At 42.9% G+C, this 17,170-nt stretch overlaps 1 protein-coding gene across 5 annotated transcripts in view; it reads left to right on the plus strand.

Annotated features, from left to right (window-relative positions):
- Positions 1-356: 356 nt before the first annotated feature.
- REPS2 (RALBP1 associated Eps domain containing 2) overlaps positions 357-17,170 on the plus strand; it is a 215,280-nt gene continuing 198,466 nt past the window's right edge. For all 5 annotated transcript variants that reach the window (XM_032840750.1, XM_032840754.1, XM_032840753.1 and 2 more), the window contains exon 1: positions 357-710. In XM_032840750.1, the coding sequence (XP_032696641.1) occupies positions 477-710 (234 nt within the window). In that variant the 5' untranslated portion in view covers positions 357-476. The remainder of the gene's footprint in view (positions 711-17,170) is intronic.

The raw sequence follows: 17,170 nt of genomic DNA on the forward strand, positions 1-17,170 counted from the left end.
GTGGGTCTAGTTGCCTCCCTTCCCAACCAGGCCGGAGAGCCAAAGACACCCCTCCCGGGCTGGGTGGGTGCACCAAGCGCTGGCCCCCGCCCTCCGGGTCTCGGGAGTGAAGGCGGGGCAGGTGACCAGCCGCGGGGTGGGCGGCCCGCGGAGTTAGTTACCTGGCGCGGCCAGGGGCGGGGCGAGGCGGGGCGAGGTGGGACGAGGTGGGACGGCGGGGGCGGGGCCGGGGTGCGATCCCAGGCTGCGATTGGTTCTCCCCGCGCCTGTCTCCATGTGCCGCGCGGCGGAGGCACAACATTCAAGTCCGGGGGCGGGGCCGGCGCGCGCCGGGAGGAAGCGGCAGCGCGGCAGCTGCGGGGCGTGGGGGCGGTGGCGGCGACGGCCAAGGCCGAGACCGAGGCGGCGGAGGCTGAGGCGAAGGCGGCGGCTCCGTACCCCGTGACGGTGCTCCGTCGGACCCCGTTCCGGGCCCCATGGAGGCGGCGGCGGGCGGGGGCTGCGGCTCCGGGCCGCCGCTGCTGCTGAGCGAGGGCGAGCAGCAGTGTTACTCCGAGCTCTTCGCGCGTTGCGCCGGCGCCGCAGGCGGGGGCCCGGTGTCCGGGCCCCCTGAGGCCGGCAGGGCCGTCCCTGGCGCGGTCACCGCAGCCGCGGGCACCGTGGCCGACCTCTTCCGGGCGTCGCAGCTGTCCGCCGAGACGTTGCACCAGGTAGGTCCCCGCGCCCCTATGCCACAGCAGGTCTGTGGGGACCATTTCTGTGGGGATAAGGGGGCGGGGTGGGGCGATAGGGCAGCCCAAGGACCTGGAGGCCTCGGCCAGGTCGAAGTCGGGGATGGCGGCGACGCCCTTGTCCCCCGGGGAACACCAGCCTCCTCTGCAGCTCAGGAGTGCTGGGTGCGCTACCCGTCTTCCTCCCCTGAGACAGACTGACGCTCCTTCCCCTCCCCCGGCCATTGCTGGGGCTCTGCAGCCGCCCAGACCCAAAGTTTGCCTTGTTTTGGAAGTGGTGTTTGTTTTGGCTGCTGTCTGGTTTAACCTCTGCTCGCGGCTCCTGCCTTTACCTCTCCTGGGTGGGTGGAAAGGTGTAGGCGCTCAGGGTGCCTTGCTGGATTTGAACTTGAAGTGTGTGTGTGTGTGTGTGTGTGTGTGTGTGTGGTGTACAGAGAGAGAGAGATAGAGAGCGAGCGAGCAAGCAAGCCAGGGGCCCAAAATTGAATGTTGTCCGCCATATGTATATGTAATGTATTTATGTATCAATATAGATATATGTATCTACTATATGTGTTTGCTCACTAACATATTTCTGAATATTGGTATTAAATTGGAAAGCCTTAGTAAGTTGCAGAGCAGGGACAAAGGGCTGCAAGAGGATGTCTGTCAAAGCAAAGTCAAGCTTCCTGTTTCGGGTTAGAGATAGACCCCAGACATCCACCATAGGAGACACCTTGTAGTTTCCCATCTTATTACTTGGACTTGAAATAGAACTGGAAAGTAGTGTATGTCATAGCTACCTCCTTTTAGCTGCTCCATACCTGGAAAAGGAGGAGGGAGTGATCCACAGCACACGCTGTTTTTGTTTTTTGATTTCCCTGGAGCTTGGAGAAAGACTGCTTGATAAGCATCATCTTTTGATGTCACCAGACTTTCATGTTGGTAAGATTCTCAATATCAGACCCAAAACATGGAATGAAGCTTTTTAAAATTGTTTTTTTAAGTTTTAATTTTAATTCCAGTTAACATACAGTGTTACATTAGTTTCGGATGTACAATATAGTAATTCAGTACTGCCATACATCATTCTGTGCTCCTCAGGACAAGTGCACTCTTTAACCCCTATCACCTGTTTCACCCTTCCCCCCACCTCCTCCCTTCTGGTAACCATCAGTTTGTTCTCAGTAATTAAGAGTCTGTTTCTTGATTTGTCTCTCTTTCTTTTCCCTTTGCTTGTTTCGTTTCTTAAATTCCACATATGCATGAAATCATATGGTATTTGTCTTTCTCTTACTGACTTATTTTGCTAAGCATTATACTCTAGCTCCATCCATATCATTGCAAATGGGAAGATTTCATTCTTTTTGATAGTTGAATAATATTTCTTTAAATACATAATATATAACAAATATATAAAACACTTGGTCTTCTTCTGTATCTTGGCTGTTGTAAAGAATGCTGCTATAAACTATAAACATGGGGTGCATGGAAATGAAGCTTTTAAAAAAAGATTTTATTTATCCATTTGAGAGAGAGAGAGAGAGAGAAAGAGAGAGCAAGAGAGAGCATGAGATGGGAGAAGGTCAGAGGGAGAAGCAGACTCCCCATGGAGCTGGGAGCCTGATAGGAGACTCGATCCCAGGACTCCAGGATCATGACCTGAGCTGAAGGCAGTTGCCCAACCAACTGAGCCACCCAGGCACCCAGAAAGGTTTTCTTAAAAGCAATAGTTAGTATGAAAGTTAACGTCAGTTGGATATTTAGAGTGGGGAGTGGTAGGTTAAAATCTAGTTCTAGAGGATTAGTGAGGGCTTTATGGCTCATTAGCAATATCACTGGGTTTGTAGGTTCTTCTTTTTTTTTTTTTTTTTTCTCTTACCACTTAAGACTAGGCTTTATACTGCTGGGGTATGCATATGCCTATATGTTTGTTGGCATAACTTTAGCCACTCTGTAATCTTTCACCTTTTAAAAAGGATTTCTGAAAATGTAATTAGTATTCATGAAACTTAGCATGACTCTTTAGTCCTTAAGTCCTTTGTATGTAGAAAGTTCTGCAGTTGCTGTTCTCTGAGCTGAACTAGGTAGACAAAATGTCAGTGTCTTAAAACACAAACTGTGGCCATTACTTGAAGCCCTCAGAATATTCCCAAGTATATAAATTTATTAAATGCTGTTACAACTTCTCAGCTGAAAAAGAAATAAGTGACTGAGGCCGCACAGCAAGTAAGTGACAGCTGAGCACCTGCTAAGGCTTATTTTGTAGTCAATAATACATGGTATGTGATAAGAGAAAGTGGGCATATTAAATGTGAGTATGTTGGTTCACCATTCCTAAGGAATTGGGGAGGAGACGGTCCTGGTGTTAGAATCATGCTCTCTTGAAGTATATATGATTTAGAAAGAACCCAAGGCACAGTGTGTTTGCATGAATGAGTTTATATTCTTTTTTTTTTTTAAAGATTTTTTATTTATCTGACAGAGATCACAAGTAGGCAGAGAGGTAGGCGGTGGGGGGGGGGGAGGCAGGCTCCCTGCCCAGTAGAGAGCCGGATGTGGGGCTTGAGCCTAGGACCCTGGGATCATGACCTGAGTCAAAGGCAACGGCTTTAACCCACTGAGCCACCCAGGCGCCCCGAGTTTATATTCTTGATGTCCAGTTGAAACCTGCTTGTAGAAGACTGCTTCAGATGTTGGCAAAGGGAGACATGCCTAGAAGATTGCTTGTAGTAAATCTCAGCTGTAAGCTTTCTTACTCAGCCCAGCAAAATAAAATACATACTTCCCCATTAACCCAATATAATTGCAATAATCCAGTATTCTTCATACAGGTAAAAGTGAACATCAGAGGATTCTGGACAGGGAAATGTAATCAGAAGAGAGTGAAACAAAGCTAGCAGTCAGCAGCCACCCAATTTTTACCAGCCATTTTAGTGGTGTGTGCTGTGGTGTGATACGGTATGGTGTGGTGTGGCATATCTCCATGTGTATGTGCGTGCTCCATTTACCTCAATTTGCATTTCCCCATGAGTGTATTAGCCATTCTTTAAAACAAATGGAGACATTTTTAGCCTTTCCTTGTTAAACAGGAACCTGTAAGTTCAGAATTAAGTGGCCCAACAGGTATAACTGCCCAATTCATGGAGGCACTAACCATCCCTGGTAATTTCTATGGTAACAGCCAGATTCATTTTTCTTAATAAGCATGTAATTAAGATTACCATAACATTTCAGGCAGGGTGAAAATCTTACCTGGAATAAATGTTTTACAAAAATACCTAATTTTGTCTCCTCCTTGCAGTAAAAAATAAACTACTATACCTATTACTTTGTTATGAAAGTGAGTTATGTTAAGGATTTTTTTGTGTTGAAAAAAATATATGTATATTTTTAAATAAATTTAATTTTTTTCAGAGCAGTTTTATGTTCACAGAAAAATTATGGGGAAGGTACAGAAAAATCCCATACATCCCCTACCAACACACATGCCAGCCTCCCCCATGATCAACATCCGCCACCAGACTGATTGATTTGTTATAGTTGACATTGACATATCATTATTTCCCAAAGTCCATGGTTTGCATTAGGGTTCACTCTTGGTATTGTACATTCTATGTTTTTAATATTTATTTATTTAATATTTTTATTTCATTTGAGAAAGAGACATAGCAAGGGAGGGAACACAAGCAGAAGTGGAAGAGGGAGAAGCAGGCTTCCTGCTGAGCAGAGACCCGGATGCAGGGCTCAATCCCAGGACCCTGGGATCATGACCTGAGCCCAAAGACAGATGCTTAATGACTGAGCCACCTAGGTGTCCCCACATATTTTTTAAAACAATATTTATTTGAGAGAGAGAGAAAGAGAGAGCATGAGAGGGGGTAGGGTCAGAGGGAGAATTGGGACTCCATCCTGGGACTCCAGAATCATGACCTGAGCTGAAGGCAGTCACTTAACCAACTGAACCACCCAGGTTCCCAAGACTTAATTTTTTTTAAAGATTTTATTTATTTATTTGACAGAGATCACAAGTAGGCAGAGAGGCAGGCAGAGAGAGAGGAGGGGAAGCAGGCTCCCTGCTGAGCAGAGAGCCCAATGTGGGGCTCGAACCCAGGACCCTGGGATCATGACCTGAGCTGAAAGCAGAGGCTTTAACCCACTGAGCCACCCAGGCGCCCCCAAGACTTAATTTTTTTTATTGCGCTTTTAGGTTAATAGCAAAATTGAGAGAGAGGTGCATAGTGTTACCAAAAACCCCCTTGCCACACACATACACAGCCTCCCCCATTAGGAATACTCCCTTCCAGAGTGGTACATTTTTTACAATTGGTGAACTTACATTGGCAAATCATAATTACCCCAAGTCTTCATAGTTTACAGTATGGTTCACTCTTGGTGTTGAACATTGTATGGATTTGGACAAATGTATAGTGATATGTATTTACCATTAAAATATCATACAGAATAGTTTCACTGACCTAAAAATCCTCTGTGAACTATATAGTCATCCCTTCCACTTACTCCCAACCCCAGGAAACCACTGATCTTTTTACTGTCTCCATAGTTTTGCCTTTTTTAGAATGTCATATAGTTAGAAAAATACAGTATGTAATCTTTTCAGATTGGCCTCTTTCACTAGTAATACACATTTAAGATTCCTCCATGTCTTTTGATAGGTTGATGGCTCATTTCTTTTTAGTGCTGAATAATACTCCATTGTCTGGTGGTACCACAGTTTATTTATCCATTCAGGAACTGGAGGACATCTTGGTTTCTTTCAAGTTTTGGCAGTTAGAGATCAAGTTGCTATAAACATCTGTGTGCAGGTTTTTGTGTGGAATTAAGTTTTCATTTCCTTTGTGTAAATACCAAGGAGTGTGATTGCTAGATCATATTGTAAGACTATCTTTAGTTTTGTAGGAAACTGCCAAATTGTCTTCCAAAGTGGTTGTACCATTTTATAGTCCCCTCAGCAATGCATGAGAGTTCATGTTGCTCCATATTCTCACCAGCATTTGATGATATCAATGTTTTTTATTTTGACCATGGGAACATAGTGATATCTTGTTTTAATTTGCAATTCCCTAATGACATGATGTTGGACATCATGTCATATGTTTATCTGCCATCTTGCATTATATTTTAAGGCATCATAATAGCCTATTTGAAAAAGGTCTTTTGGTCCTATTTTTAGAGTATTTATCTTCATTTGCTGATTTATTTTAAAAGCTGGATTCCAGGACTAGGTGAAAAATGGTAGAACAAAACCCTTTATTTTTTATTTTTATTTTTATTTTTTAAGATTTTTATTTATTTATTTGACAGAGATCGCAAGTAGGCAGAGAGGCAGGCAGAGAGAGGAGGAAGAAGGCTCCCTGCCGAGCAGAGAGCCTGATGCAGGGCTTCATCCCAGGACTCTGAGATCATGACCTGAGCTGAAGGCAGAGGCTTTAACCCACTGAACCACCCAGGCGCCCCTATTTTTTATTTTTTAAAGATTTTATTTATTTGACAGAGAGAGAGATCACAAGTAGGCAGAGAGGCAGGCAGAGAGGGAGAGGGAAGCAGACTCCCTGCTGAGCAGAGAGACTGATTGGGGGATGCAGGGCTCGATCCCAGGACCCTGAGACCATGACCCGAGCTGAAGGCAGAGGCTTAACCCACTGAGCCACCCAGGCACCCCATATTTCTTATTTTTTTAAAGGATTTTATTTATTTATTTGAGAGAGAAACAAAGATAGTGAGAGAGAGCCCCAGCAGGGAGGAGAGGAAGAAGTAGGCTCCCTGCTGGGCAGGAGCTGGACATGCTCCCGAGGACTCTGGGAACATGATCTAAGCTGAAGGCAGACCCTTAACCGGCTGAGCCACCCAGGTGCCCTAGAACAAAGCCCTTTAAATTAGAAAAAGAAAATAGAAATGTCTGAGGAACATAGTTTTTGTTTTAAGACAAAGAACCTCAAATGTTAGAGTGATTGGTTTCTCAGGTTGTGAAGTATTTCATTAGTGTTCAAAGACCAGCATTTTACTAGAAGCCGTAGGATGGTGTGGTAGGATTCAGGTTTGGGTTTGACCTGTATTTGAGTTTCTGTTGCTCATCACGGACAGTTCTAGGTGCTGAGCTTACAACAATGAACCAAACACAAATCCCTGTTTTCATGGAGTTGACATTCCAGTGCAAATTTTTTTTTACTCTTCAGTTTATTTGAGTAAGAAACAATTTGAAGTATGACCCCCAGAGGGGCACCTGGCTGGCTCAGTTAGTAGAGCACATGACTCTTGATAAAGCGGTTTTGAGTTTAAGCCCCGTGATGGGTGTAGAGCTTGCTTTAAAAAAAATAGGGGAATATAGCCTCTAGAAATAAAATATCTACCTTAAACTAGCAAGTTTTATATTTGGTGTAATGAATTAAACTATATAGACTTATTTATAATATTTATCTTTCAGGATGGTGTGTTAGTCCCTGGGAATGCTGTGCATATTTGAAGTAGTTATAATTTTATTTTTTATGATAGTCAACTCTTTTTATTTTGAAATAGTCTGTTTTTAAATTGAGATACAATTAACATATAATATTATATTAGTTTCAGGTATACAACATAATGATTTGGAATTTGCAAATTTTGTGAAATGATCACCACACTAAGTCTACATCTGTCACTATACATTTTTTTTGTATGTTCAGAACTTTTATGATAGACTCTCTTAGCAACTTTCAAATGTATAGTATGATATTATTAACTATAGTCACCATGCTATTAAATCCCCATGACTAATTTATTTTATAACTGGAAGTTTGTAACTTTTGATCACTTTCACCCATCACTCCCACACCTATCTGTCCTCTGTATTGATGAGTTCGAGTTTTTTGTTTGTTTTAAAGATTTTTTTTAATTTATTTGACAGAGAGCACTAGTAGGCAGAGAGGAAGGCAGAGAGAGAGAGGGGGAAGCAGGCTTCCTGCCGAAGCAGAGAGCCTGATGTGGGACTCGATCCTAGGACCCCGGGATCACGACCTGAGCCGAAGGCAGCAGCTCAACCCACTGAGCCACCAGGTGCCCCAAGTTTTTTGTTTTTAGATTCCACATGTAAATGAGGTCATATGGTGTTTGTCTTTCTTTTTCATGATGGTTAACTCTTAGACATTAAGGGGAGTAGCTGTAAGACACTGCTGATTCTGTAATATCAGGGGATATCACTGAATTGGAAAAAAGCTAATGTCTGATTATTTAAGCAGCTTTGATTGAGTTAAAGAAGTAAAACATGGCTGCTAGAAGCAGGGGATATTTTAAAAATTCCTGTGCATGGAATCACGTTTTTGTTTTTTTAAAGATGTATTTATTTTAGAGAGAGCTTGAGGGGTGGGGGGAAGGCAGAGAGAATCTCAAGTGGTCTCTCCGCTGAGTGCCGAGAATGTGGGGACTCGATCCTGTGACACTGAGATCACCGTTGTAGCATAAGTCAGGAGTCGTAAGCGAGGGGGTGGGGGTGGGAGGGTTGGGGGCTGGGTGGTGCAGTTGGTTGGGTGTTCAACTCTTGGTTTTGGCACAAGTCATGATCTCAGGGGTCCTGAGATTGGCCCCAAGTGGTTGCTCTGAATTCAGTGAGGAGTCCGCTGAAGTTTATCCCTCCCTCACCCTCCACCCCTCCCCGTGCTTGTGCTGTCTCTCTAAAATAAATAAATAAATCTTAAAAAATATAAAAAGAGTTGGTTGCTCAGGGCATCTGGGTGGTGCAGTCAGTTAAGTGTCTGGCTTTTGGTTTTTGGCTCAGGTCCTGATTTCTCTGTTGTGAGACTGAGCCCTGTGTTGGGCTCCCCACTCAGCGTGGAGTCTGATTGAGAGTCTCTCTGCCTCTCCTTCTGCCCCTTCTGCTTGTGTGGGCTCTCTCTTTCTCAAATAAATAAAATCTTCACTTTTTAAAAAAAGATTTTATTTATTTCTTTGAGAGAGAGAAAGCGAGAGAGATCACAGAGGGAGAGGGAAAAGCAGACTCACTGCTGACTGAGAGGAGAGCCTGATGTGGGGCCGGATGCCAGGACCCTGAGATCATGACTTGAGCTGAAGGCAGCCACTCAACTGACTAAGCTACCCAGGCGCCCCAATAAATAAATCTTAAAAAAAAAGGGGGGTCCATGGCTCAACTGACTGAGCCTCCCGGGTGCCCCATGCTTGGACTCACCTTTGGGAGGAAGTCCTATTTAAAGGTTTTCTTTAATTCATTGAAGCAGCTGATTAATCATTAAAGAAAACTATAGGTAAAAGTCAAAATTCTTGTGAACTTTCCATTGTTAGATTATTAGCCAGAACTATTTTTTAAAAATGCAAATAAGACAGTTCTCTATTTTTGCGTCTTTTTATCATGTCCGTTTGAACATAGACTTTAAGGAGATAGAGGCCAGAACACTAAAACAGTAAGTAAGAATGTATGCTGTTTGAGATAGTGTTCTTTTATTGTTAAAAAAAACAATAATGCCAGCAGATATAGGAAGTCCCAGAGCCAAACCATTGTGTGGTTAAAGGAGGGACATTTGCATAATAGTTGCTTGTTTCCACTTTTACAACAAAAATACTTCAGGTGTGTAAAACTTAGAGGATTACCCAACAGATACTTAAAACAGTTCACATTCAGTATGAAGGTTTCCTGTAACCTCCTTCTCTGGTCCCATTCTCTTCCCTGCAACCTCAGAGGTTACTGCTGTCCTGAATTTGGTGTGCATGAACTGAAAAAAAATGGGACGCCTGGGTGGCTCAGCGGGTAAAGCTGCTGCCTTTGGGATCCCGGGATCCCAGGATTCCAAGGTCCTGGGATTAAGTCCCAACATCCAGCTTCTTGTTCAGCGGGGAGCCTGCTTCTCCCTCTGCCTGCTGGTTCCCCTGCTTGTGAGCGCTCTCTTTCTCTGACAAATAAAAAAAAATCTTTAAAAAACAAAACAAAAAGAAAATGTTAGTACTTTTATTATATGTGTAGATAACGTGTATCTGTATAGCATGTGTGTATATCTATATGTTACTAAAACAATATATTGTTTTGTACGGCTTTTCAGCTTTTTTTAAAAAAAGATTTTATTGGGGGTGCCTGGGTGGCTCAGTGGGTTAAAGCCTCTGCCTTTGGCTCAGGTCATGATCCCAGAGTCCTGGGATAGAGCCCTGCATCATTGGGCTGTCTGTTCCTCCTCTCTCTGCCTGCCTCTCTGCCTACTTGTGATCTCTGTCCAATAAATAAATAAAATCTTAAAAAAAAGATTTTATTTATTTATTGGACAGAGAGAGAGAGAGAAAGAGTGAGGGAGCACAAGTAGGCGGAGCAGCAGAAGGAGAAACGGGCTCCCCGCTGAGCAGAGAGCCCAACACCGGGCTCCATCCCAGGACCCCAGGATTATGACCTGAACTGAAGGCAGGTGCTTAACTGACTGAGCCACCCAGGTGTCCCTGTATGACTTTTCAACTTAAAATTAGAAGTATTGTACTCTGTAACCTGCATCTTGCTCTTCCTCTCATTATGTTTTTGAGATTCATCTTTGTTGACACATGTAGCTCTAGTTCATTCATGTTTCCTTTTTAAGAATCTTCATTACTTAGTCTTACAGTGACTCATCATTATGGTGTTGTAGAGGCCTTTATGCCTGAGGGAAGTGGCATTTTTATTTGTATAGAAGGTCACATGACTGGGGGACTGTGCTAAACATGTACAAATATTAAAAACTCCATTATAGTTAGTAAAACGCACACTGATATGATATTCTTGAGGTGTTAGAGGACCTTAGAATTAATTGATTGGGCTTTCATAGGCATGCTTTTTTCTCATCTTTTCTTTTTTTTTAATTTCTGGTGCAGCCTGTGAATGAATGTCACCATCTTGACATTTATTTTGTTACATTTTTAAAATTTAAATTCAATTAGCCAACACATTAGTTTCAGATGTAGTGTTCAACAGTTCATCAGTTGTGTATAACACCCAGTGCTCATCACATCGTGTGCCCTCCTTAATGCCCATCACCCACCCTCTCATCTTTTTTTAAATGGAAAATCTCAAACAAGTGGATAGAATAATATATTAAACTCCTCTGTCCTTACCATCCATGGTCAACAACCATCAGGGCACATGTGATCAGTTCTGTTCCATCTGTGTTCTCAGTTTTGTACCCTACCTGCTCTGTTATCCTAAAGCAAATCTCATACATCACATGATTCATAGGGTTTATCTTTAAAGAAGGAACCTGGGCGTGGTCAGAGGAGCTGGAAACATGGAGGGGTTTAATATAGGCGGAAAAGGTATCTGTGGCCTTTGGTCAAATGGCAAGACTGAAGGATGGTTGCATGTGATTGAGCTATTTGCAGTCTTTAAGATAAGGATATTTGAGACTGATTTAGAAAGATTAGATAAACCAATAGGGAGACTGAAAAGGTAACAAAAGTGGAGACTAGAAATACAAGATGGGGGCACCTGGCTGGTTCAGTTGGTGGACATGTGACTCTAGATCTTGAGGTCTGAGTTCAAGTCCTGAGTTGGGTTAGAGATTACTTTTAAAACAATGCAAGGTGGTTTTGAATATTGGCCTAGTTTCACATACATAACTGGGGACTGTTCTACTTTAAGGGTATGGAAAATTGGTTGTGAGGAAATCTTGAATTGTTTCAGTAATTATCAGTAAGTTTTTAAAGAGGGTTTGGTTCCTTTCCAGGTTTTTTTTTTTTTCAGATTTTATCTTTGTTTTGTAAAGGCAGGTATCTAGGATTTTGTATTTATATCATTCTCTACTTTAGTACATGTCTTCTGGTGGGCAACTGAGTCTGTTTGGGCTGCTAGAACAAAATACCACAGTCTGGGTTGCTTATAAACCATGGAAATTTACTGCCCACAGTTCTAGAGGCTGGTAGCCCAAGATCATGGTGCCAGCATGTTTGCCTTCTGGTGAGGAGCCCCTTTCCTGGTTTATAGCTGGCCCCTTGTTGCTGTGTCCTTAAATAGTGGAAAGGGCTAGGGATCTCTCTGTAGCCTCTTGTTAAGGCATTAAATCCCATTCATGAGGGTTCTATCCTCATGACCTAAGGACCTTCCAAAGGCCCTGCCTCCTAATACCTTTACATTGGGCATTAGAATCTCAACATGTGTGTTTTGTGGGGGACATACTTGCAGAGTGTAGCAGAAACTAACTAGCCTGGGTTGCTCAGGCCAGCGGGGTTTCCTGGGGCAGGAGACTCAGTTTTCAAAGCAGGACAGTTGCAGGCAAATTGGGATGGTTGGTCACTCCCTCTAATGTTTACCACATTAATTATTTATTGCTCTGTAGTGACTTTGCCTAAATTTAAATTGCAGCTTAAAACAACACATTTATTATCTTGTTGTTCCTTTGGGTCAGGAATCCTGACATGGCTTACTTGGGTCCTCAGGTCAGGGTTTCACAAGGCTGAAATCAAGGCATTGGCTGGGTGGCATTCCTTTGTGGAGCTCGGGGACCTCTTCCAAGCTCATGTCATTGTTAGTAGAATTCAGTTCCTTGTGAGTTCAGGACTGAAACTCTCAGCTACTAGAGACTACCTGCAGTTCCGTGCCACATGGCTCTTTCCATAGGCAGTTCATGATATGGCTGCTGGCTTCTTTAAGGAGATTCTATCTCTCCAGTTTGCTCAGAGGATAGACACCCCATTGCCTCTGCTGTATCCAGCCATAGCCATAGAAGCAAGTCACAGGTTTGGTTTTGCACTGAAGAAGAGAGGATTATTCAAAAGCAAAGACACCAGGAAGTGAGAATTATTGGTGGTATGTGTCACCTTGAACTTTGTACCACACTTGCCTTCCAGAGTTTTCTGAAGCAGAAAATTACTGTTTAGCTTTTTGGGGCCAGATAGTATAGATGTTTTTGCTCAACCGCTTATTTAAAATTTCTTTATCTTTTTAAAATATACCTTCATGCATAATTCATTTTCTTATGCCATGTAGAACTGGCAACTATGTTATCTTCTTATGTATTATTTTTAATTTTAGTCTTTAGGCCATTTGTTTTTCCTCTTAACTTGTAGGAGTCAGGAAAAGAAGTGGAAAAGCAGTCCACTCCTGCCCGGAACACTCTAAAGCAGGCCTGGGTCCATTTTGGGGGTCTGTGAATTTAGTTGTGGAAAAAGATACATTTGTATTTATACCAATCTTTAACTGAAATCAAGCATTTCCTTCTATTGTGTATATAGGCAAACAAACCACAGTATTAGTAGTAGTACCTATGATTTTATCACTTATAGAAATAGGACTTTTTAGAATCATCATCAAACACATGCATTACTACCACAAACTTGCTTTTTAATATTTTGGTAGCTCTATTTCAGTATGTTTCTTTTTTTTTTTTAAAGATTTCATCTATTCACTTGACAGAGAGATCACAAGTAGGCAGAGAGGCAGACAGAGAGAGAGGAGGGAGCAGGCTCCCTGCCGAGCAGAGAGCCCGATGTGGGACTCGATCCCAGGACCCTGAGATCACGACCTGAGCCGAAGGCAGAGGCTTTAACCCACTGAGCCACCCAGGCGCCCAGTATGTTTCTTTTATAGTCCTATTTTAAGTGTTTCATATCATACATTTAAAAATGGTGTTCTGAAAAGAGGTCCATGCCGTCTACCAAAGGGCAGGGGGCATAGCGCAACAACAATGAATAAGCCTTGTTCTGAAGAGTTGTGAGGTGTCTGGACTAGGAATTTCAGTTCTTCGTGGTTGATTGTTTCCAAAGTCAGAATGGCGGCAGCGCTGCTGGCAAGTCTGGGTCAGGAGCGAGATTCCATAAGGCTGTGGTGGTCCCAACCCCTCCAGTCAGCCCTTTGAGGGGGGAAAGGAAGGCTGGAGAGAATGAGTGCTCAGCTGCTTCCACCAGGACTTCACCCCGTCCCTCCCGTCCCTGCTCAGCTCTCCCTGCTCCTGACCTTTCTATCTGGCCCTCTCTACTCTGCTTCATTCCAGGGAACCCCTGTGGAGCACATGCCAGCTGGCTTTTGGGCCTGTTTTATTTACCACTATTCTCTGTACTTCAGAGACTGGCTAGAACATGAACCTGAAAGGAAAAGTGATTTTTAACAGACTGGAGAAACTCCACTCTCCTCATGATTTAATTCAGGACCAGGAGAGGCTATTTAATATTAGGTTAGTGGTAAACGTTTGCTTTGACTTAATTCATTTGTAACACTTTGCCATTGGTTTACAGAAAAATAGCTTTGTTCAGCCTCCTGGGGGTAATTAAATGTTTCACCTGTGTTAATTTCCTGACTAATTGAAGTGAATCCCATAAATGCCAGCAATTAAGAGTTGTTTTTGCTTTTTTTTAAAACAGGCTTTCTTAAATGTGTAATGTTTGTCCTATGCCTTCAAAAGAACATATTTAATGCAGTATTCTCTTTGTTGATCCCTTAGTTCAGGGTCGGTCTTGTGAAAAACAGATGATTTTACATGAACAGGTTTTTGGCCCTGGAGATGTTTGGTGTACTTGCTTTAGGAGTTTTTTTTTCTCCTTTAGGATTCCTTTGAAATGGTTTTAAAATGTTTTAATTCCTCTCCTTTGCATACATTCTGGTAATTTTGAGTCCTGTTACTGAGAGATGGCACTGGAAGCAAAATGTGTGAAATTTACCATGCGGATGTCTTTTTTTTTTTTTTAATTTGTTTGACAGAGATCACAAGCAGGCAGAGAGGCAGGTGGGGGTGGGGGGGAGCAGGCTTCCTGCTGAGCAGAGAGCCTGATGTGGGGCTCAATCCCAGGACTCTGGGATCATGACCTAAGCCAAAGGCAGAGGCTTAACCCACTGAGCTTAACCCACTGAGCCACCCAGGCTCCCCACCATGCGGATTTCTTAAAATTCTCTTTCTCTCTCTCTCTCTCCTTTTTTTTTAAGAGACAGAGAGAAGGAGAGTGCAAGCTGGGGAGAGAGGGGCAGAGGGGAGAGGATCTTTTTTTAAAAATACCTCCCCTTTTAAAAAAGATTTTATTTATTTGACAGAGAGAGCGGGTGCGAGAGATAGAGCACAAGCAGGGGAAGTAGGAGAGGTAGAGGGAGAAGCAGACTCCCCTGCTGAGCAGGGAGCCCTATGCGGGGTTCAGTCCCAGGACCCTGGGATCATGACTCCAGCAGAAGGCGGAGGCTTAATGACTGAGCCACCCAGGCACTGTTGGAGAGAGAGAATCATTTTTTAAAAGATTTTTATTTATTTTTTTGACAGAGAGATCACAAGTAGGCAGAGAGGCAGGCAGAGAGATGGGGGGAAGAAAGCTCCCTGCCGAGCAGAGAGCCCAATGCAGGGCTGGATTCCAGGACCCTGGGATCATGACCTGAGCCGAAGGCAGAGGCTTTAACCCACTGAGCCACCCAGGTGCCCCTGGAGAGAGAGAATCTTTTTTTTTTTTAAAGATTTTATTTATTTGACAGAGAGAGATCACCAGTAGGCAAAGAGGCAAGCAGAGAGAGAGAGAGGAGGAAGCAGGCTCCCTGCCGAGCAGAGAGCCCGATGTGGGACTCAATCCCAGGACCCTGAGATCATGACCTGAGCCGAAGGCAGAGGCTTAACCCACTGAGCCACCCAGGTGCCCCTGAGAGAGAGAATCTTAAGCAGGCTCCAGACCCAGCCTGGAGTTTCACTTGAGGCTGGATCTCTCAGCCCTGAGATCATACCCTGAACCAAAATCAAGAGTTAGACACCCAACCAACTGAGCCACCCGGGCACCCCTGGATTCTTTTAATTTATTCTTTGTTCTCTATCAGGTTTACTTTACCTTGGCACTATTGACACTTTGGGCCAGATCATTCTTTGCTGTGGGGGCTGTCCTATGTGTTATACAATGTCTAGCAGCACCCCTGGTCTCTATCCAGTAGATGCCAGTATCTGCCCTTCCCTGAGTTGTTACAACCAAAAATGTCTCTAGATAATTGTCTCTTGGGGCAAGATCTACCCTGGTTGTAGATATGTGATAACAATCATGGTAGGTACTACCACTTATTTACTGATTACAGTATAATTGGCCTTGTCCTATAACTTGTAGACTGCTCATCTCATTTAATTTTCATAAGCAAACCACAAAGTAGGTATTATTGCCCCCACTTTGAAGAAGATAAAGTGGAGGTACAGAGATTCAGTAACTTGCCCATGGTCACATAGATAAGTGATTTCTGGTAATATTTTTCATAGTTATTTGGGTTAAAATTCAGTCTTTGTTGAAGAGACAAACTAAAAAAGGGTGGGTTTCCTGATGATTTCTCAGTGGAAAGGCTATGGCTTTCAGAGCAATTCTGTGTAAATGTTGGAATTCTTGCTTAAAGGAGTGAATCTGTCTATGGGTCTGTGTAGGGGATTTGGACCTACTTCTAAGGAGGTTCAGTATGGTAAAGCAGAATGTGAAACAGTCTACAGTCAAGGCTGATTAAATTTCAAAGCCAAGGAAGCCATCAGAAATTGGGATAAGGCTCAGGTACCCCTTAATAAGTTATTTTATTCTACCTAATATATCTAAAATACTATCATTTCAGGGTCGCCTTGTTGGCTTAGTTGGTGGAGTATGTGACTCTTGATCTAGGAGTTGTGAGTTTGAGCCCCATGTTCAGTGTAGTGATTACTTAAGAATAAAATGCTTAGAGATGCCCTTCAACAGAAGAATGGATAAAGATGTGGTCCATATATGCAATGGAATATTACTCAGCCATCAGAAAGGATGAATACCTAACTTTTGCATCAACATGGATGGAACTGCAGGGGATTATGCTGAGTGAAATAAGTCAAGCAGAGAGAGTCACTTATCATATAGTTTCACTTATATGTGGAACATAAGGAATAGCATGGAGGACATTAGGAGTAGGAAGGGAAAAACAAAGGGGGGCAGAATCAGAGAGGGAGATGAACCATGAGAGACTATGGACTCCAAGAAACAAACTGAGGGTATTAGAGGGAGGGGGTTGGGGGAGTGGGTTGGCCCAGTGATGGGTATTAAGGAGGACACTGGGTGTTATATATAAACAATGAATCTTGGAACACTGCATCAAAAACTAATGATGTACTGTATGGTGACTAACATAACATAATAAAAAGTAAATAAAAATAAAATGCTTAAAAAATTTTTAAGCTGGGGATTTGGAAAATGTCAAGACAAGGTTTATATGACAAGAAGAAAAATTAATACATTGCTTGGTGGGGAAATCAAGGTTTAGTAGAATTTTTGCTTAGTTTGAATTTTAGAAAGCATTTTCAAGATTTTATTTTGATACTAAATATTTATGTTAATGTGGGCTCAGTGGTCTTGTTCTGGAAATAAACTTGTCTTTTTAAATATTTCTATGTCAGTTCTCCCAAACATAATTTGATGATTCAAGTCGGAGAAAGGAAAGAAATGAGCGAAATCTTGCCATTTGCAACAACATGGGTGGATCTAAAGGGTATAATGCTAAGTGAAATAAGTCAGTCAGAGAAAGAAAAATATGATATGATTTCACTCATGTG

Source organism: Lontra canadensis, unplaced genomic scaffold (genome assembly GCF_010015895.1).
Source record: "Lontra canadensis isolate GAN:19392208 unplaced genomic scaffold, GSC_riverotter_1.0 scaffold116, whole genome shotgun sequence".
NCBI classification, from domain to species: domain Eukaryota; kingdom Metazoa; phylum Chordata; class Mammalia; order Carnivora; family Mustelidae; genus Lontra; species Lontra canadensis.